At 40.1% G+C, this 22,990-nt stretch overlaps 1 protein-coding gene across 2 annotated transcripts in view; it reads right to left on the bottom strand.

Annotated features, from left to right (window-relative positions):
- The window catches only part of Ocrl (OCRL inositol polyphosphate-5-phosphatase), a 52,259-nt gene extending 42,442 nt beyond the window's left edge, over nucleotides 1-9,817 (bottom strand). For both annotated transcript variants that reach the window (XM_036174988.1, XM_036174987.1), the window contains exons 1-4: nucleotides 9,597-9,817; nucleotides 9,266-9,345; nucleotides 5,682-5,761; nucleotides 1,648-1,686 (exon numbers count right to left, since the gene is read on the bottom strand). In XM_036174988.1, the coding sequence (XP_036030881.1) occupies nucleotides 1,648-1,686; nucleotides 5,682-5,761; nucleotides 9,266-9,345; nucleotides 9,597-9,635 (238 nt within the window). In that variant the 5' untranslated portion in view covers nucleotides 9,636-9,817. The remainder of the gene's footprint in view (nucleotides 1-1,647; nucleotides 1,687-5,681; nucleotides 5,762-9,265; nucleotides 9,346-9,596) is intronic.
- Nucleotides 9,818-22,990: the final 13,173 nt, after the last annotated feature.

Raw genomic sequence — 22,990 nt, 5'->3', positions numbered from 1 at the left:
TCTGTGCCTTTCAACATAATATAAGGAACAGGGGAAAATATTGTGAATTTACACAAAAACATAAAAAGAAGGTGGGAGAAAAGTCTACAGTATAATAGTAGTCGAAGATGAACATTTATTCAGCCACAAAGAAAAATAGAATCGTGACATTTGCAGGAAAATGGGTGTAACCAAATTACAATAACAGCCTTAACAAGTATCTCAGACTCAGAAAGACAAAGCTGCATGTTTTCCTTCATATGCAGAGCCTAAATTGTAGTATGTATACAGGTGCATCTGTATGTGTGGGGGGGTACAGGTTATGAGACTGGAAAGGGGATGATGAGAGAGATCTTAGGAAAGGTGGGGGAGAGGAAAACACGGTAAAAGAATATATGTGACATACAGGCAGAAGGAGGATCAGTGAAGTGAAGAAAGGGGTCAGGAGGAAGGAGGCAGGTTGGTGTGCGAGGAAAATCAATAAAACCAAAGTATGTTTGAAAATGCTACAGTAAAATCTATTACGTTGTATGCTAACAACAACAACAAAAGCAAAGGCAACTAATGGCTATGGAGAGGGGGAGAATTAGCCTCACCCAGGGATGAGCCCCTAATTGGTTATCCAATACAAAGGTCACCTCTGAAACCATATACACACAAGCAACAGAAACATATCCAGCAGGTTGTATTTATATATTTATGCACACATGCATGCATATACATATCTAACAATAATAATAAAAAAGAGGCTATCAATTTGAGAGTAGGGGGGCATGGAAGAAATTGGAAGGAAAGAACTTCAGAGGGGCTAGGGGGAGGATAGAGAAGAAGGATAAGAACATAATCATATTTAAAAAAACCAACTAATATGGCTGGGTAGATAGCTAGTCAATAAAGGGTCTGGCATTTAAGCATGTGGACCTGAGTTTGATCTTCAGAACCTACATGAAAAAGCTCAAAATGGTGGTGGACACTTGTAATCTGTGTTGGGGAAGCAGAACTAGGTAGATTCCTGGCACTTCCTGGCCAGCCAGCCTAGGTTAATTGGTGACCTCCAAGCTGGTGAATCCCTGTCTCAAAAACAAAGGTGGACAACATAAAAAAAATGCTACTTATTGTCGCTGATCCAAGGTTTCAACACAAACAAGTGCACACACATGTACATGTACAAGCACATTCATGCTCATCTGCATACACACAAATATAAAATGCATGCTCGTGCGCGCACACACACACTCAAACACACACACACACACACACACACACACACACACACACACACACACACACACACCAATAAAAAGAAAAAAAAAAGACCTGTAAACCTTAAGTGCTTTAAGCATTTTTTGGCTCTCCTTTATAATTAGTCAGTCCTTCAGCAGGGATGCGACAACACTTGCAGCTTCAAGTGGCTTAAAGCTCTTCAGCAGCAGAAGAGCTGATCACATTTCAGGTTTGTAAGGATTCTTAGCAGCTACCTGTGTTTCCTCGGGCTCAGATGGAATGGTTTTGAGGGATGAGGATAATTTGTAGGGTAGCCTTAAGAAAATGGCGACTACAGAGTGAGATGGCAAAACACAAGATATACCCCCGAAAGTTTCTTAAATATAGAGTAATAAAGTCAGTATATATAGAATGAAAATCAACTCCATTCAGAAAGATACTCACTGTTTGAAGCAATATCAATCAAAAGAGTTTCTTCTGCTTCTAAGGGGAGGAACAAAACACAACAGAATCACAGAGGAGAAGAAAACTACTCATTACTACCAAAGCACTATTTCCTAACTAAATAAGAGCATTGCTCATCACCTCTCCTGAGTCTTAGAACACATAAAAGAATTCTTTGTTTTTGTTTGGCATATTTTGAAAAGGAATTTTAACAGGCCCAGGTTAGAAAGACTGTGTACAATTCAACTTAAAAAATTGTGATAAAGGACCCAACTGGAGCTCCTCAAAGAACAGTAAGGGACAGGGACTCAATCGTCTAGCTCTCTGTGTTCTTTAGATCTTATAAAAAGCCAGGGAAGTGACTAGATGCCCCAGAACAGAATTATTCTCAGAATGATTCTCTCAACTCAGACATATTCTCTGAAAAGTTGTCAATGATCTCATTATCTCTACTTTTGCCCTAAGTGTACAGTATACGAGTTCTTTTCTCTCAAGCTTCAGTGAATGTCTGTGGGTAAAAGCTATTATACCCAATAACAAGTTTCAGATACTTTACAGTACCATCTTAATTGGAGCACTATTCACAAGAGCCATCTACTGAAGTGATCACAGATGAATAAAGAAGATATAGTGCTTAACTCACAGTGGAATACTATTTAAGGACAAAAAGAGGGAAATACAGTCCTTTGGGCCATTGGATGGAACTGAAGGACATTATGCTAAGGGAAATAAACCAGTCACAGAAGGACAAATATTGCATGTTCTCACTTACACATGGAAGTTTAAAAAAAAAAAAAAAGATTTCACAGAAGCACAGAGTAGAAGTACCGGAGACTAGGATCGAGTAGTGGGTGAAGGGATCACGAGAGTGAATAATGTATATCAAAGTACAGTTAGACAGGAGGACTGTTCTAGTGTTCCACGGTGGAGCAGGATACCTACAGTGTATCACACATCGTTACAGATCTTAGAATAACTAGATGACTTTGAGGGTCCCCAACAGAAAGAAACGTTATTACTTCAATTTGATCATAACATGTTTCCAATTGTTACACTGTACTCCCTATAATATGCAGAGAAGTTATGTGTCAATGAGGGGAAGAAAAGAAGACAGCACAAGCTGTTTGCAAGTTTAGAGTTCTCTTTTCTCTCATTGGTTTTCCTGGACTTCCTTTTTTTTGCCCAAGTATCTGAACTCAACCTATCTTTTCCTCTCAGACTTCTCTAGATTTGAGCACAGGCTATTGCTTCAGAGCTGACCCTTGGTTCTGAGAGTTGGATTCAACCAGGACCTCCTTCACTACACTAGATTCAACACCAGGTTCTACTATTCAAGTGCAAAAAAGCAATTAGTAAGGAACTAGCTGTCTAATAGCACTACTATCTGTGCAGGGTGACTGATGTAAGTAGGAAATGAAGACCTAGTCTATATTCACCATTGTTCTGTAGCACCCTTTAGTTCCACAAAACTCTTTTGAGTGATTAGTTTTCCAAATAGAAACACAAGTCAGGCAATGGAAAGGAAGTGAAAACTCAAGGGCATAACCTTTCTATTTGTCATGGGGGGAAACAATGGCATGCATGTTTTCCACTGCAATATAGCAACTGGCCATCTACTTCTTATTAAAAATAATAGAAACGAGCCGGGCGGTGGTGGTGCATGCCTTTAATCCCAGTACTTGGGAGGCAGAGCCAGGTGGATCTCTATGAGTTTGAGGCCTGCCTGGTCTACAAAGTGAGATCCAGGACAGCTACTAAAACTACACAGAGAACCCTGTCTCGAAAAACCAATAATAATAATAATAATAATAATAATAATAATAATAATAATAATAGAAAGGAGACCCTAGAAGTAGTAGGAAAGGCCAAAATCATGCTAGGACACCAAAACCTTTGGCTCTTTTGTGTTAGGCTGCCACTTACAAAGAAAGGTGAGTGCAGTAACCTATTATAGCATGCAGGTGCCTTGTTTACAATGTCTCCCACATGGGGCAGACTCAACAGCTGAATTGCTTTTTGTCACACTGTAGACACTACTCCTGTAGGTATTTCAATTTACCTCCTCCTTTTTCTCTTCCTCCTTCCCCCTTTCCTTTCCTCTCCTTGTTCCTTTTTGTTGTTATTGGAGGGAGGGTCTCACTACATGGTCGACTCTAGCCTGGAACTCTTGCTTGGCCTCTAATTTACAACCCTGCTTCAGCCTTCCTCTGGGATAATAAGTGTGAACCACTACGGCCAGCTCAGTATTTTTTAGTTCTCAATACATACTGTGTTTTCTTTTCAGCATACTGTCTTAAAAGTCATACACACTGACTATATTCACTTACAGGGATAAATCCTGTGTGGTGGGTATTGTGTTCCCTGAAATATTGTGTGTTCCCTGAAATAAACATATCTCGGGTCAGAGAACAGACAGCCACTAGAACAAAGCCAAAAATGGTGGCTAGAAAATAGGAAGAGTAAGCCCTTACAGAAGTTGGGCGGTGGTGGTACACACCTTTAATCCCAGCACTTGGGAGGCAGAGCCAGGTGGATCTCTGAGTTCAAGGCCACTTTAGAAACAGCTAAGCATGGTGACCCACGCCTTTAATCCCAGAAACCCAACCTTTAATCCCAAGGAGTGGGGGCAGAAAGAGAAAAGTATATAAGGCGTGAGGACCAGGAATTAGGGGAGAAAATAAAGCATGTAGTTAGTTAAGCATTTGGTTGGTTAAGCGGTCAGGTTTTGGAACCACACAGTTCAGCTGAGATTCAATCTGGATGAGGACTCAGAAGCTTCCAGTCTGAGGAAACAGGATCACCTGAGGAACTAGCAAGGTGAGATAGCTGTGGCTTGTTCTGCTTCTCTGATCTTCCAGCATTCACCCCAATAACTGGCCTCAGGTTTGATTTGATTAATAAGACCTTTTAAGATTCCTACTACATCCCTGAGCAAATAATAAATATGTAGGAAGATTTATGTACAGAGATGTTCACTCTATTACTATGTATACCAGTGAACAGTAATCTAAATGTCAACCAGAGGGAATACTTAGATTAGGAGCTATTCATAAAATGGAACAGCATATAGCTATCAACAGCATGGACAACACTCATAATACAGTACCAAGTGGATGAGAAAAAAATGCTGAACAGGATGAGTCCTGCTTAAATGATGTGTTATGTGCACAGAGAAGAATAAATGCTAGGTGTCTCTAAAGGATGAGAACGTAGGTGACTTGTTTTCTTTGTCCATTGCTGCTCTTTCTAATCCTTTTACAGTATGCATGTTACTGGTGTGAAAAGACAAAAGCTCAGTGCAGAAAGCACCCATGCAAGGCGGGACTCAAGTTCTAAGGACTCTACACTGAATATAGAATGCTTCTCCCTGAAAGAAACACTGGACCTGGACCTTTGGGAGACATAATACATCTGTTCTCTAGTAATCAGTTTCCTTTCTAGAGCAACATGAAGTTGCAGAAGCAATACCTCCTACACAGCTCTCCCAGGTTTTGAGTTTCATTGTAGCAAATGAAATAAGACTTTTCTATGCTCAGTCCTCAAATGTGAGGGCAGAAAGCCAAGTATTCCCTCCCCAGAGTTATGATTCACCAATGTCAAGGCTTAAGAACCAACATAACTGAGTATGAGACAATACAATCTGATACTTCATGTTGCCAAGGCAACTTAAATCCAGTACTTTGGAAACAAAGTGCCAAATGTGTGAATCCTTTACAATGGACAGAATGTTGGTTAAGCCCAAGGTAGTCATTTAAATCCACATATACGTCAGTCAGCATAAAAGATTACTTACACATATCTCCAACCCTACTCAGGGAAGCAGGTTATATATGTATGTTAAAATATAATTCTTCAGCATTTTAAACATAGCACTTATCTTTGCAATGGCAGGTTAGAAGTGTTAACTTTTTCTGTGAAGAGCAATATATTTCATTTTACATGCAGTGACAAATTTGAATATGTATGACATTATACACTGCATTAATGACTGAGGCAAAGTCTTATAAAACTAGCTAAGTCATTAAAGTGAGTACCTTGAACACATCTGAAGTGGCTATTTATAGGGATGATATCTTGAACATGCTGTTCCTTCCCATGCAACTGGATTATTAACCTAGAACACAGAAGAACGTATTAACGAATAGCTACTGAAAATGCCAAATCTTTAGCAACAAAACACCTGTTGTCTTGCTACGCAAATATAATCTGTGTTTATTAGACTTGCCGCATTTAGTCCACTCAATCTGAGCGTCATGGTTGGTAGATGATGCTCACGGGCTAAAAGGATAAAGGTGGTGATCAACATCTGAACATCCAAACTAGCTTACAGGCCTAAAGAATGTATACTAGTCTATCTCCTAAAGTCAGTCTTAAGAGCATGTTGCACACCTTCACTGTATAAACATCAGGCTGAAGAACTTACTGCTTTAAGGGAACTTGTTGATGGCCCAGAGCCTGGCATATCACAGACACTTAATGTGCATTGAATCAATGAATTAGACAACTTGTTCATTAGCTTTTCACATTTGCTTTCATGTATTTGACCAAAGAAGGGCTCTGTCTCTTTCACACATAAATGTAGATTGCCGGAGGAATAAGAACAGTCATTCCTGGACCTGTCAAAATAACACCAGCAACCAAAAAGGTAGCCAAAACCATGAGTGGGTTGTCTTCACACCCTTTGTGTATGTATGTCCTCTGGTTTCTAACTTCAGGCTGGTATTTTTATGAAAACACAAATGAATTTGACCCACAAGTATGAAGTACAAGACTTCTAAATTCACGTATACTCACTCTTTACATTGTTGAGACAGGAATTCACTATAGTGAATATAGTTCTGGCTGGCCTATAACTCAGTATATAGCTCAGGCTGATCTCAAACATCATCTTCCTGCCCAGACTCCAAAGAACAGGGATTACAGATGAATACCACCATGTTGGGCTTTTTTTTTAAAAACTTCTTAGCAGTACAGAACCAAGGTATAACCTAATTGGTAAACAGCCATTCTAAACATCAACTGGCTCTTCCACATCAAGTACTCCAGTTTTTTTTCAAGAATACTTCTTTTCTTCTTGAGCCCCAGTTCAAATATGACCTCCTCTGTGAAGCCTTTTCTAAGTACTTCCAAGCAGAACCCCTTAGCCTGGCTCTCCAATAGAACACTTCAACAGCAGTTATTTCTATTTTCCCTCATTGATTGGAGCTCCTTGAGAGCAAAGAACCTATTTGGTCTTGTCTACAGTCTATAGATACTCAATGACTACTGGTTAAAAAGTGAACAACTTTAATTAGACTATAAGCAGAAGTAAACTTTTAAACGAAACTCCCTGAAGAAATAAGTATTTTTTTGTTTTTTCAAGAAAGGGTTTCTCTGTGTAGTTTTGGTGCCTGTCCTGGATCTCATTTTGTTGATCAGGCTGGCCTTGAACTCACAGAGATCCACCTGGCTCTGCTTCCCGAGTGCTGGGATTAAAGACATGCACCACCACTGCCTGGCCAGAAGTAAGTATTTTTAAACATTTGATTGTTTCTCCCAAAACCTCCATAATTTTATTTTTCATTTTGGTCTCTCAAGCAAAGCTCTTCTTCTATAGTCAGAACCACAGAGCTAAATATGGAGATAGGCTTCAAGTTCTAAGACAAAAAGGCCAAAAGAAAAAACTTCTAGACATCTAGGTCAGAGAAGACATTAAGAGAAAAAAACTTTTGAGGCTTATAGATGGTATTGTATGGTGCCCCCAGCGAATGTTTTTAAAAGAAATTTCATGGCTGCATCTTTAATCCCAGTACTCTGGAGGCAGAGGCAGACAGATCTCTGAGTTTGAGGCCAGCCTGGTCTACAGAATGAGCTCCAGGACAGCCAGCGCTACACTGAGAAATCCTGTATAGAAAACAAAACAAAACATGAAATTTCTCAGTGGAATTCTGAATGATATTGCATAGGTTTAGATCTTAGCTATGCAATGTTGTAACTCAATACGTACCTTAATCTCAATTTCTATATCTATAAAGGGGCATGACAATTACTTAGAGCCATCATCAAGCCATGACACAGTAGCTCTTGCTATACCCTTATCATTTATATAGACTCAGAGCACAAGGATTTGATTTCTCTGTGGGGAAATAGTCAAGAGTGCTCCCCTTGCCAAGTTTAAAAGTTCTTCTAGTACAAGAGACGAGACAGAACAAATTCCTTATCCCCAGACCTGCTCTCTTACTAGAGCTCTAAACCCACTAAACAGGGGTGCTCAATTCCTGTGCTGTGGTTATTTCAACAATGTAGCTATTCCACTCATTCTTATAACTTTTTTTATATAGAAGAGAAAACCAAGATACATAGAACCTACTGGTTTGTGCACTACTGGTTACACTTCTACACACCATTTCCACCTCTCCACATGGGAGTGGAATTGCACCTTTCAATTCCCTGTTCCATTGAATGTACTCTTATTAAACTAGTCTTCCTGGATTTTATAAAGTCTAGGGAAAATAACATGAATGTCTCATATCAACACAACCAAGCAAGCAGGATCTAGGAAATAGCTACTTTGCAGAGCTAGGTGACAATCAGCACCCATAGTTACATGCGGTGTAACAATGGCTCCCTTAGCCTCAGCTAAGTTTCAGACCATGATAGTGATATTTTTTTTCTGTGTGAATTAGACAGCTTGAGACAGAGGATTTAAACATAGGGCCTGACACAAACAGTTTTTCATGCAGAATCCAATGTTAAGAGATGGTAGAACTTACGTGATCAACAATTGTTAAATGGGGAGGAAAATTGATTCCCAGAAACCAGTGAACCAAGGGAAGCAGCTTGTACATACACAGTGACAGGGTGTTGTGATATATAATGGTAACCATGGAAACTTAAGATGAATCATTAGTAGCAAGGGGGCAAGGTTAGCAGCTGTTCGACAGCTTATCAAAATAATCTTTTGCTCAGTCAACAGTATTTTCTGAGCTCCTATTATCCAAGGAGGAGACATGCACTGATAAAATGTCAAATGTCGCTTTATTTCTATACATTTCATTTTTTAGCTTTTCTTTCCAACAGTCCAGTCCAGTGAGACAGCTACTGCCCTACGCCAACACATTAGTGGATTAATGAATATGCCTTCAAGCAAATGGAAAAAGAGGATCCAGGAACTGGAAGGGCCAGTCGAATGGGGGAAAAGACAAGTCTGGAACATTAACAATACAACATTTCCATAGCACTTTTACTTTGTAAGCCATCTTTTCATTTATGATTCCCCAGTCATACCTCCAAAAGCCACAAGTCAGTTTATGCTTTTATTCAACTTAAGAAGAAAGAAACCAAGGCTCAGAAAGCCTTATTAACTTGGTTACACATGTCAGTTACAGAGTGTAGGAACTAAGAATCCAGTCTTCCTGCTTCCCTGTCCATTGTGCCCTTCCACTGAGCCACAGGGCCTGGAGTTATCTAGCAGCTTAGAAGTTGGTGGTGGGAGGCCTCTGCTCAGGAAGAGCTCACTCTTCACACCTGGCTGTGAACCTGTTGCCCAATTGGCCAAGGTGGGTGGCTCCTTGTGGTTTTGGACTCAAGGTTTATGGGAGAAGGCTTTCTCCTCCGTGGGAGTCAGGTGGTTACTTACTCATATTGCCCATTCCTCTGGGCTAGGGTCAGGGCGCAGGGCTCCCGGAAGGGACCCTTTATCTCCAAACCCTCCACCATATGCAGGCACTGGTCAAGGGTCTCTCTCTTTCTCTGTCTCTCTCTCTTTTTTTTTTTTGCAAACTCGGCCAAGGAGGGGTGACACGGGGCCAGGCGCATACCAGCCGCCCTCCTTGGTTCCCCCAGTGTCCCCTCCCGAGCCAACCCCATTCCCCTGCTCCACTCGCCCCAGGACGTGCGGCACCCCGGCCCGCGCCCCCCCCCCGCCCGTGTGGCCTCCCTTCCCCTTCCCCCTTTCCTCAGACGGATACTGCCAGGGGCTGAGCTCCGATCGGGAGCTGTGGCTCCATCAGGGCGGCCTCCAGGCTCTGCGGGGTTGCGGACTGCCAGCGGATTCCACGACACCGCCTTCTGCGGCCTGCCGCCCACCCGCCTCGGCTAGGCGGACAGAAAGGGCTCCGGCGCCACCGGGCGCTGCGAGCCTGGGAGCCCAGGAGCCCGGGAGCCCGGGAGCCAGCGGGGGAGCTGGGAAGAGAGAGTCTGACCCGAGAGAGAGCGGCGCCTCCCGCCCCCGCCCGCCTGCCAGGCCGCCGCAGATTTCGCCCCCTGTGACCAACCTGGGGAACTGCAGCCAGACACCCGAAGGACTATAGCAGGGCAGCAGAAGGCGGGTTTCAAAATGCTTATCTGCAACACACCAGAAGGGTTCAGAGGACTTTAAAGACTGTCAGAGAAAAGAAACAGTCATACCAGATGAACTGGGCCGATGGGACCCACAGCATGCTGAAAAAAAAAAAAAATCCTTAAGGTTATGAAACCTTCTGTTGGTCAACTCTAAGGTTTTTTTCTTTTTCTGTATTTTTCTTCCATTCCCTAAATTGAGAAATTATCTGGCCCACCCCCTATCCCCGTATTTCGTGCTCCTCAGGTGACTTCTAAGTATGTGAACTTCAAGCACACATGCCTAGTCTAGGCTTCTTACTTAATATAGCCCGTTGTGAAAATACTACTCACTGACAAAACTAGCTCATCATTACACTCAGCCATCAGCCCTGAAAACTTAAAGCTGCATGCTTTCTTCCTCTCTCCTTATCTTTTTATCCAAACAAAACTTATTTATATTTCTTTGGAATGACCTTTTCAATTCCTTTTTTTCTCTCCTTTCACACAGCCCTGTAAGCTTTTGTGATATCCGATCTGGGTTACTGAATCTTCCCCGCCCCACCACCACCAAAGAAATTCTGTTAGTTTCGATCTCTCCTTTAACTTTTCCAGTCTGTTGATAGTCACCAAAAAATACTACCACTACAGTTGTGTTATTCATTTACTCCAGAATCTATATTTGACTAGATATCAAGACTTACTTTAAAGGTATGCTAGTTAAGACTATAGTATGAACACAGACCAATGGAACAAAATATACAGCTCTCAAATAGACCCATACACATATAGAAGATTGATACTCAGTGTATATGCCATTTCATATAAGTGAAGAAAAAATAGATTCTTCACTAAATACCACTGGGGATATTGATTTTTCCACGAGGAAAATTATACAATTAGATCCTTTTCTCACTATGGATGAAAACAATTGATTTCAGGAGGTATTATTGTTAGTAGACAGCCTGAGCCCACCAGACAAGCTGGGCATGCTCTGGAGAGCAGAGCTGGGGAGGTTAACCAAACACTTTAGAGCCCAGAGGATCACAAATGAGTCACAGATAGCTGATACTAAGCTTTTTACAGTGTTAGAGTTTTGCTTTTCCTTGACCTGACTTTAACTGTGTCCAGATTCTTCTCTCTGGAATAAGTAGATATGTAACTTATTTTCAATTTTAGAAGAGCCTATAGTTAAGAGATATTAGATATTTAAAAAGAATGTAGGCTTTTAAAATAATTGGTTGTTTTTAAAAGACTGAAACTTTTTGTTTTTCAAGACCAGGTTTCTTTGTGTAACAGTCCTGGCTGTCCTGAAACTCACTCTGTAGACCAGGCTGGCCTTGAACTTACAAAGATCCCACTGCCTCTGCCTCCTGAGTAACGGGATTAAAGGTGTGCACCATCACTGCTCAGCTAAGACTGAAACTTTTTAAAAAGTTGTATTGAGATTAACATGAGATCCCAGAGAAAAGAAATAAAAACGGAATTGTTTAAAATTGTTTATGTGTCAAAATTGACAAAGGGTGGAATGTTGTAGATTTTGTAAGCTCAACACAATTAGACATACCTAGGAGGAAAGAATCTCAGCTGGCAATTGCCCTTTTATTAGATCGGCCTATGGAGTCATTGTTATGATTACTGATTGATGTGGTAGAGCCCAGTCCATTGAGCACGTAGGCCTATGCTGTATACTAAAGATAGCTAAGCAAGCCAAGGGAAATGAGCCAGTAGGCAGTATTCTTCTATGATTCCTGCTCTAGCTTCTGTTGATGGTGTATTCTAACCTGTAAGATGAAATAAGCCCCTTCCCTCCTCAAATTGGTTTTGGTCAGTGTTTCATCTCTGCAACAGAGAACAAACTAAGACAGGTAGATTAAAAATCAAACCATGATAAGCAAAACTTTGCAACTTTCAGAAGAAAGTGGGAGAGTAGGGGTGAGGGGCTATGGGTCAGTGGTAGCACATACATTTAGCATTCACAAGTCACTGAAACCCCCAGCACCAAAATTATTACCTTAAAATAGAATGAGAATGATACCTTTAGTTACACTATTTTTCACAATGTATATACTTTAAGACAATAGAGTGAGGCATGATGATATATGCCTGACATTCAATACTCAGCAGCTGAAGCATGTAGATTGTGAGTTTGAGGCTAGCCTGTGTAACACAACAAGTTTAAGGCTAGTTGAAGTTATATAATGAGAGCTTATTCCAAGGAAAATAAGGAGATGGAACTCATCTTAGTGGTAAAATGCTTCTTTGCCATGTGCCAGGCTCTGGGTTTAATACCTAACAATACACAGGTGCACACACATATACACGTACATATGCACACATGCACACGTGCATGAACGCACACACACACCATCTAGTAGAAAATGACAAAATATATGAATAACTAATTAATTATCAAGTTTACTTTAGTGACTGATAAAATATAAAAGGATGCACAACTTTATTACTATTCAGAGAAACTAAAATATAAAACCATGAAATAATACTTCACAATCATTTGTTTGACAAAACACCGAAAAGTTGGGTAGCATCTGTTCAGTCTCAGGCCCTCCATATGTCTAGGAATAATCTCAAGATGGACTATAGAAGGATTTTCTGTGGTTAGATAGAAGCCAGCGTTCCTCAGGAACTTGTGAAACGTTTTCCATTCCCCAAATGAATCTCTCTCTCCAGCTACCTTACAATCTGCAAGGTTTCTCCACCCCATGCTACTCTCTATTCTCTGTTCTCTCCCACTCTCCCACTGTGCCCTATCTCTTCTCCTCTCTTTCCTGCTCCCCTGCTTACCTAGCCCTGGCCATGCCCAGTCTGCTTTCTTTTCTCTCTTCCAGATGCCTCTGGATATTTCCTTTGTTTTCCTTACAATAAAAACCTTCCCCCTCATGAAGCTGTCCTGTTGGCAATTTCTTTACTGCATTCCCTTGGATGCAGCACCATGTGTTTTTGAGAATGCAGAACACAGAGAACTTGGATAGAATTTATACTAGAATTCTAAGTTGGTAAAGAACAATTGATAATATTTAATAAAAACGAGAACACACCCTGTGGTAGTTTGATTGTAATTGGTCCCCCTAATTTCATAGGAAGTGACACTATTAAGGAGGTGTGGCTTTGTTGGAGTGGGTATGGCCTTGTTGGAGGAAGTGCGTCACTGTGGGCGAGGGCTTTGAAAGGTTTCCAAGTGCAGGATACCACCCAGTGTCTCAGTTGACTTCCTGTGGTCTGCAAGATGTAGAACTCTCAGCCATTCCTCCAGCACCATGTCTGCCTGCACGCCACCATAGCCCGCCATGATGGTAATGGACTAAACCTCTGAGACTGTAAGCCAGCCCCCTCAATTAAATGTTTTCCTTATAAGAGTTGCCATGGTCATGGTGTCTCTTCACAGCAATAGAAGAAACCCTAACTAAGACACACCCTCAAACCTAGAAATTCATTTCTAGGTACAGACCCTGGCAAAACTAAACTTTCAGAACAAATAAATAAATAAATAAATAAATTATTTTCTATTCTTTGTAACAGATGGGAGCAAATCAAATGCCTGTTGGAAGGTGAATGGCAAAATTATTGTTTTCATGAAGGTAATACTATTTGAAATTAAAATGAATGAATTTGAGCTTTAAGTAGTAACAGAATTAAATTTCAGAACTATGAAGTTAAGCAAAAAATGTGTCATATAATATTTATGCAAAGCCTGAAAATTGCTGTGTGTGAGTACATAGACATAGTACATAGCAAAAGTATAATGTATAAGTCACAAAGGGGCATGATCACAAAATTATAAGGGAGGAAGAGCTCTGAAGAGGATCATGTGGCAAGTGTGAATGTTATTATCCTTTTCTCTATCTTTTTCTTTCTTTCTTTCCTTCCTTCCTTTCTTCCTCCCTCCCTTTCTTTCTTATCTTCTCCTTCTTCTCCTTCTTCTTCTTCTTCTTCTTCTTCTTCTTCTTCTTCTTCTTCTTCTTCTTCTTCTTCTTCTTCTTCTTCTCTTTTTTAACACAGGGCATGTATAGCTCTGGCTGGTTTAGAACATAGTATGTAAACCAGGCTGTCCTTGAACTTGTGATGATCTTGCCTCCTCTCAAGTACTGGGATCACAGGTATATGCTCTCATACTCAGTTTTTAATATTTATTTCTTAAAACACAAAATGAAAGTTGCTGCTGCAAGATTAGTTAAAACTGGGTGGTGGGTGTGTATATTTGTTCTATTGTTCATGTTTTCCTGCATTGGCAATCATTTGCAATCAATGAAAATGAAAAGGGAACAATCTGTAAGAGAGGGTGAGCAATGTCAAGTGCTAAAATTAAGCCAAGGAAAATGAAGGCCATGAGACTTTCTTTGAATGTTGCAAGGAATTCACTAGAGAATATCAAATGTGTGGTTTCAATTAGAGGTGAGGATAGAAACAAGATTACAGAGAATGCAAGGAGGGAGCTCTGTCTTGAGAAAGTGGAGACAAGAGATCACAAATTGAAGAACTTTGAAAATAAAAAGGAGAAAAGAAATTACTTTAGGTGGAAGTATAAAATAGGCTTTTGACAGCACCCAAAGGCACTTTAAAGTCAATGGAAAGGAGGCAGCACATGTTCAATTAAGTAGGCTGCAAGATCGCATGCAAATTCCCTCAGTAACTGGGAAGGACAAAGATCCAAGCTGGAGGTGGAGGAATCAACTTTGGAGAAAAGGCAAGATTCTCTTTCTTCCCAGTTTATAGACACCTCTGAACCTTAAAATAGTGCCTACCAGAGAGTGGTTTTTGAGGTAACTCTTTGTTGGATAAAACGTTAAGGGATTGCATAGATGTTGATGTAAGGACTCTAAAAGCTAAGTCTTCCATAAAGGTAATGATAGCTGTATAGAAAAGACGTTCAAGGGCTGGAGATAGAGTTTAGTGGTGGAGTGCTTGCCTAGGAAGGTGTGAGAGTCGCATAAAGAGTTAAATGGTCATGGAACAAAGTTCAAGCAAATGTATTTTTAGCTTTAAGGAAACACAAATCTCACCAGCATCCCAGTATAACTGACTTCTCAGTGTGTATCTCTGATCTATCACACAGTGTCAATTAGAACTCACGGGATTTTCAGAGACAAAATGAAAACTTGAGATCTTGGGGAGAGCTCTTGGCTAGCATGTGAAACACCCAGGATTTCGTCCCTTATACTGAAAAAAGAAAATTGAAATCTTAAGGCTATAAAATACGAAATGAAAGCAGTAAACAAAAATAAAATAATTTGTAATTGAGTAGTTACAATACAGTATGTTCTATCAAGGACATCAATTGTTATTTTTTTTCCAAAACTCATTATATTTTGTTCTTGCTCTGTTAGGGCTTCTGTGTGCTAGTTTAATGCTCTCCCCCAGAGTGTCTAATCTGTGCTTGATATGCTCCTAGCCCCGAAGCCCATGTTATCTGAAACTTGTTTTTAGGTTGGATCTCCCTGCTTCCCAAGTCTGCTTAATTATTATGGAGAAATCACAGCCATCATAAATTAAATTAGTTATGCACAGACAATTTCAAAAGCAAAATTGCAAAAGTCCTTTCAAAAATTTATAGTAAAATATCAATGTTTAATGTAGGAGGGGATGCATTTTAATATGTTTAATTTGATGCTGGCTGGGGCCTCCACCAGTGAGAGTGCTTAGGGTCTGTGAAGGCAGAAACAGGCCTGCCTGGCACAGATGGGGCCAGGAGGAAAGATTGCTTGTAGGTGAGTCAGCAGCCAGAGGCTGGAAGGCAGGCAGAACTGAGGCATAAATGATTCATTGATTTTTAAATTACCACTAGTTAAAAAGCCTTGCTTTTCACACACAGAAGTCCAACTACTGGTATTGCTTTTCATACAGCACTGCATGAAGAGCTCATTCTTATTTACATATTTCTGTTTTACATTTTTGTGATGTATTTCCAGTTAGGCATTTCGATATTTTGTTTACATATATTTTTCCTTCTGGGTAGAATTTGCACCGAGAAAGGTTTATTACCTGGGGTCACAGAAACAAGTAACTTTCTTTGGCACATAATGCCCTCCAGACTCTCCTTTCTCACTAAGCCTCACCTCCCATTTGCTATTTCCTCCTTTCCTGGCTAAGTTCTCCATTTTCTGCATACACAGTTCTTGTCTTTGGCCTTTCTTTCCCACATAATGAATCCCAAAGCCAGGCATTACCCAGACCCACTTGCCTCCTCTCGGAAGCTAGAGAGATCCAACTGAAACAATATGGAATCAACTTGTCTTTCTAGAATCCAATGATCTGTTTATGTTGCGTTTTTGTTTGTTGGTTGATTAAAATTTTCCTTTATTTTTTAAATTGTATTTGTGTGTGTGTGTGTGTGTGTGTGTGTGTCTGTCTGTCTCTGTCTCTCTCTCTCTGTCTCTGTCTCTGTCTCTCTCTCTCTCTCTGTGTGTGTGTGTGTGTGTGTGTGTGTGTGTGTGTGTGTGTGTGTGTGTGTGACATGAGTCGCGAGCAGAGGACAATTTGCAGAAGTCAGTTCTTTCCTTCCAGCATGTGGGTCCCAGGAATTGAATTTAGGTTGTCAAGCTTGACGGTAGATGCCTTTACACTTTAAGCCACCTCCTTGGCCATGACTTTTGTTTTGTTTTTTGAGACAGGATCTCTTATTCTACAGGTCAGGCTGTCTTCAAACTCACTATATAAGAGCAGGCTGGTCTCAAAATCATAACCCTCCTCCCTCAAACTCACAACAACAACACTTGCTAGGATTACAAATGTGCATCACTACATCTGGCTCTGAATGTATTTTTTCTTCACTTATATAAGGAAGAACCTTGGATCTTGCACATGCTAGCTTAGTGTTGTACCACTGAGCTTCATCCACAGTCCCTGAATATGTCTTTTCAGGGTTATTGCTTAAGGTTCCTCTTTACAGACTTTATGTTGTAGCCATCGTGCCTTTTGAATTGAACATGTGCAGTAGTTTGACTCAACAAGATAGGAAGATGGTGTCAGTCTTTAGTTGTTTATCCACTTGAACACTGCTAGCTTTCCATCTTGGTTTTGCCCTTTATAGAAGGTTAAATTATAAAAATGATTTTAAAATACTCATTATCTTTCCAAAGAATATGAGAGATGGCGATATTGAAATACAGAGCATAAAATCAATAAAGGCTTCTGCAATTTGTCAAGATGATACTCATCAAATCCATAAGCTGATCAAAATTCTTAGATTGCATATAAAATTTTCTTGAGAACTTTGAAAAACCTAAGGAAAAAACAGAGTTATGGCTACATTCCAAATTGGTACCTCATTTATTGGTAATAAAATCATCTACTTTTGCAAAGTGAAGATCTCTAATTTCATGTATAAACAAAAAAATTATAAAGTGAGGAAGTTGGTATTTTTTTAAACCACAGAATTAAATAATTCCAGGCAGATTTTTTAGGGGGGGGAGACATTTTTATTCATCTAATAATAATAATAATAATAATATTATTATTATTATTATTATTATTATTATTGTTATTTTATATTTTTATCCTTTAGTAATAGTACAGTAGATACTTGAGCCAGGAATTTAACCCAATGACTGGGTAAGTACCCACAAAAGTAAAGTATATAAGGTCATATACCAGGCAAAGTCACCACTGAAGGGCATTAGTAATGAGTTATAAACATCAGATATTTTTATTATTCATTTTTAATGTTAGTATGTAAAATAATGGGTTTCATCATGGCATTTTCATGCCTATGTGTCATTATTGTACTTTGTTCTTAGTTACTGTCTTACCTTGCTACCCTCCCTTTTATCCTCACTAGCTGATTCTCTTCTTTTTCCAGCTCAGTCCTCCCTTCTGTTTTGTTATAACAAAACATTATATTTTGAAAGCAGTTTCTGTTTGTGAATGCTGCAAGGTCAAGTAATATTTAATCAACACTGTGGTAGATACAGTAAGATGATCTATGAAGATTGCCTGAGTGCACCTACCCTCACCCTCATGACCCTTATTGATGCAGGCCACTGTGTGCTATGAGACTGGTCTCACGTCCAATGTAGGTGTCATGGAGGGAGAGAACAATGTATTCTTGGTTTTCATTTTAAGTCTCAGTCCAGGGTTTAAGAAACAGATTTGGGAAGAGTTCTTGCTGATAAATACATGCTGCATCCCTCACTTCTATCTTTTTAGCTCCAACAAACAAAAGCCAAGAAAGTGGTAAGAACATGAGTAGGAAGAGAAGAGAAATTAGGAGTGGAGGTCTTGTGGGAATGAAACTGTGTTGGGGAACAGGAGAGGCCCTGCCCTTAGAGGCCTAGTAGAAAGACGGCTCCCTCTATGGATGGCAGTATGTGGGGGATAATGGTAGACCTCTGGGAAGACCTGTGGAAACTACAGCCAGAACTCAAGAAATGGGCTCATCCCATCCCCTCCCCTCCAACTGATATTTCAGTTTATTTTTTTAAAATAAATACTGGAGTTTAAAATCAATATGATTGTCCTGAAGGAAGGAGAAGATAAATCCTAAATTTGATTGAGTCTAAGTAGGAAGTGACTGAAAGAGTCCCCAAATAATGAATTGACTGAGTTTTATATGGATAACCTCATCATTGCTCTCAGGAAGAATGGTGCCTCCAGGAAGAACTCATGCCCCAGATACAGGCAGTGTGGAGTCCAGAATTTAGTATCTCTTGCTATGGACGTATACTCAGGACTAAATACCCTACACAGTAGCACTTCCACTGGCATCTATAAAACATACAGTATTTTCATAGGGATCTGTTCAATGTTTCTTACAGAAAAAGATGAATGACTTAGAATTTTCCTTTGGGTGTTAAACATCAAAACAAATGGCAAAATGCTGTCTCATTTCTTGAGCACATACTCCTGACTTCAATGTCAGTATTAATTTAGCTTTATCTATCCTCCATCTCCTCTGTTAGTTTACCCCATGGAACGAACCCTCAATTCTTCAATGCTTACCTTAGGGCCTTCCTCTTTGAAGCTCTTCCTCCATTACCGCTCAGCTGGAAAGGAATGCTCCCTCTTCTGATCAACAGTGCCTCTTTGTACCTTTTATAGAACTTCTTGGAACTCTTCAAGGTCTGTTTTGTATCATATTGTTGCAGAACGAAGGAGCACATGATGGCCTCTATTCATTCTTATCTCTAGTCACCATTTTCTCAGCACTTTATAGTCACACTTTTTAAAGTAAATGCTTATAGGATTTCTGTTTATATTTTTCTATGGTGTGTCTGCGTTTTCCTTCCTTTAATGTTCATAAAATAGACAAGCACACCTAACTGTAATTATAAAGTAAATGCCCATGTAAATTCTACCTGGTAGAAACAGGAAATCAAACACAATTAACACTTGGGACAATACCTCTAGAATAAGGATCTTTCTCTTATCATTCCGCCCCCACCCCCCCAAGACAGGATTAAATCTGGGCCAGTTGCTGAGATAGAATTCTTTGAAGTATTAAATTTCTGTTTATTTTCATTTGTCAAAGTTTGTGCCATACTGTTTGTTAAAAAAATCTGGGGTTGGGGATTTCGATTAGTGGTAGAGTGCTTGCCTAGCAAGCGCAAGGCCCTGGGTTTGATCCTCAGCACAAAAAAAAAAAAACAAAAAAACAAAAAACTGAAGATTGGGCTATGAGAGTACCTTAGTGGTAACAGGCTTTCTTAGCATATTCAGGGCTGCAGATTTGATGCCCAGCATATCAAAAATGTTCATATCACCTCTTTACATAAACCACTGTCTTGACTTTTGTGATAATCATTTCCTTGTTTTTATTTCTACTTTATAACATATAAATATGTGATACAGTATTCATATGGTTATATTTGCCTGTTTGGGATTATACAGTATATACTTTATGTTTTGTTAATCCATCTAATATTATGTCATGAAGGTGGATGTATATAGATGTTGTACCTTTTCATTGATGTACAGGATATTGTATTGTATAGTGACTATATCACAATTCATTCTCTCTGATGAAAGACATTAAATGGTGTCTTGTAGCTGTCTTTTTCAAGCCAATGCTGTTAAGGATATTCTTGCACAGTTATTTTTTCTGATGCACATAGGAAGGATAAATGATTTTTTTCTAGGGTATATTATCCCTGTGGATTTAGTGGTCAATAAGAAACAAAGATGCATAGATGGTGTATTATGTGCAACATTTTCGTTAGAGATCAATACCTGTGAAAGAAAGAAAGAAAGAAAGAAAGAAAGAAAGAAAGAAAGAAAGAAGGGAGGGAGGGAGGGAGGGAGGGAGGGAGGGAGGAAGGAAGGAAGGAAAGAAGGGAGGGAGGGAGGAAGGAAGGAAGGAAGGAAAGGAAGGAAGGAAGGAAGGAAAGAAAGAAGGAAGGAAGGAAGGGAGGAAGGAAGGAAGGAAGGAAGGAAGGAAGGAAGGAAGGAAGGGAGGGAGGGAGGGAGGGAGGAAGGAAGGAAGGAAGGAAGGAAGGGAGGGAGGGAGGGAGGGAGGGAGGGAGGGAGGGAGGGAGGGAGGGAGGGAGGAAGGAAGGAAGGAAGGAAGGAAGGAAGGAAGGAAGGAGGAGGTTTGGGAAGGCAAGATGAAAAGCAATATAAGAGTGAAACTTGAAGCAATCTTTGGAACGAGTGAAGCCCACTGGTATGTTTTCTGTGTGGCTGAAATGATCCTTTTCATCCCTTCCTTACTTATTCACCTTAGATGTGCAAGACCTTGGCCTAATAATCTCTCTGAAGCTGGGACAGACTCAGGAATCTATTAATTGAAGGCTATCACTTTACTTTGTTTTCCAAATCTGAACAGAATGCACTTACTTGAAGGAGAATCTAGGTGGCAAATCTGTCTCTACCACAATATATGTCTTCAATTCTAGTAACGCAATGTAATGCTAGACTAATTTCTAAAGTAGCTGCTGCCCTGCTCTTTATCCTTTTCGACTTTCTCTATTGTTAGTCTTGAAGGATTTCCGCCATTCTAGTTGATGTATAGCAAATCTATGTTGTTTTTAGTTTGCCTTTCTCTCAGTGACTATAGAGGTTAAACACCTTACATGACTTTTGCTTTGTTACATCTTTTGTTTTTCCAGTTGTACTTGCTTTGCCTTCCTTAAATCCTAAATGGATACTGTTCAGGCATGGTCTGCAAACCCTGCTCAAAGGCTAAAGGCCACTCTTGATTTGTTCATTTGTTCTTTGTTTGTTTGTTTGAGACAGGATCTTGCTGTGTAGACCAGGTTGTCCTGGAACTTTCAACTCACAATCTTCCTCCTCTCAAGTGCTGGGATTACAGTTGTGTGCTGCCACACCTGATTATTTATCTGTTTTTTTTTTAATTTTTAAATAATTCCTTCAGGTGATACTGATTTGCAAGCATGAGAATCACTAGTCTATTCTTGGACAAGGACCTTATCCATTTTCTTAATAACACATTATGGTATTTGGCATATATGTACTGTGCAGTAGTTTGAATGAGAAATGTCTCCCATAAGCTCTGGTGTTTGAACACTTGCTTCCCAGTTGCTGGTGCTTGCTATTTGGGGGAGTTTTAGGTGGTGTATGTCACTGAGGGGTGGGGTGGGCTTTGAGATTATATACCCTGGCCATACTTCCATTTTGCTCTCTCTGTTTTATGCTTATTGTGGGAGATGTGAGCTCTTAGCTTCCTGTTCTGGTTGCCTTTCCTGCCTCTTGCTGCTGTGCCTCCCTACCATAATGGAATCTTACTCCTGTGGAACCATATGTCAAAATAAAGTCTTCTTTCTAGCAAGTTCCATTGTCCATGGTATTTTATTACAGCAACAAAGAAAGTAACAAATATAAAAATTGGCACCAGAGAGTGGACTGCTGTGGAGAAGAATCTAACCATGTTGATTATTGGAGGAATGTGGGAGTAAATGGAACTTTTGCCTAGAAGAATGGTTGAATGTTGAATCACAGCTAGAGACCACTACTGTGGTATTTTGGCAAATAATCTGGTTGCCTTCCTGCCCTAGGAACTTTCCTGAGGCTATATTAAAAAGTAACAATAATTTTGTTGGTAGAGAAAATTTCAAGACAACCTAATGTTGAATCTGTGGCCTGGTTGTTATTGATAACGTTTATGTTGGTATACAATGAAAACCAGCAAGCAGGGCAGAGGAAAATACGAAATGTATATGTAGAGAGAAAAACAACATCAAGAAACCCAATATTCCACTCCAGGCATGTGATAGAAGAGAGGCTGTAATTGTTAGGATTAGCACCATTAAGAAGAAGCTTCCTGCTCTATACTGGAACAAAGAGATGGGTTCCCTCAGATTAACACCTCATCCAGCTAAGCTTCCATTTTGTCAAAGACTGCCTACAGAGTTTTTGCTCCTAGAAAGTAACTGAATAAAGAGGCTATTGCTAATGTGATTCAAAAAGGCCACAGACCATTCTAAGATGGCAGTCAAACTTGGCAGTGTTTATCTGATGCTAACTTTAGAGGGATGGAGGATGCAAGAGTAGTGGGCTCATGGATTCTTCCTTCTTGGTTTTCAAAGGGCCACTGAGGCCAGACTGTACGTAGCAGGATAGTCCCTGTGTTAAGGCTCTGAGACTGCAGTAGACCATTGGGTGAAGCTGTTAAAGTGAAGCCTAGGTTGCAGTAGAGATCCCAAGATTACAGAAATGCCGAAGCTGTGGGATATCTACCAATGATAGCTATAGGCAGAGAGTGAAGCCATCGAGAGAGAGAGAGAGAGAGAGAGAGAGAGAGAGAGAGAGAGAGAGAGAGAGAGAGAGATAAGAGGGCAGGAGCCATCTAAGTCTTTTTGACAATGGATATGAGGTTACAGGATTTGCTGTTTGCCCTGATAGGGTCTAGTACTGTTTTGGTCCAGAATTTCTTCACTATATTCCCATTCTTCTCTTTTGGAACAGTGATATATATTCTGTACCATCATATGTTATATGTGGTTTGAATAGAAATGGCCACCATAAGCTCATAGATTTGAATGCTTGGTCACCAGGGAGTGGCACTATTAGGAGGTATGGCCTTATTGGAGTAGGTGTGGCCTTGTTAGAGGAAGTGTGTAACTGGGGGTGGGCT

Source organism: Onychomys torridus, chromosome X (genome assembly GCF_903995425.1).
Source record: "Onychomys torridus chromosome X, mOncTor1.1, whole genome shotgun sequence".
In the NCBI taxonomy this organism is placed as follows: Eukaryota; Metazoa; Chordata; class Mammalia; order Rodentia; family Cricetidae; genus Onychomys; species Onychomys torridus.
This window is presented reverse-complemented; position numbering and strand designations above follow the sequence as displayed.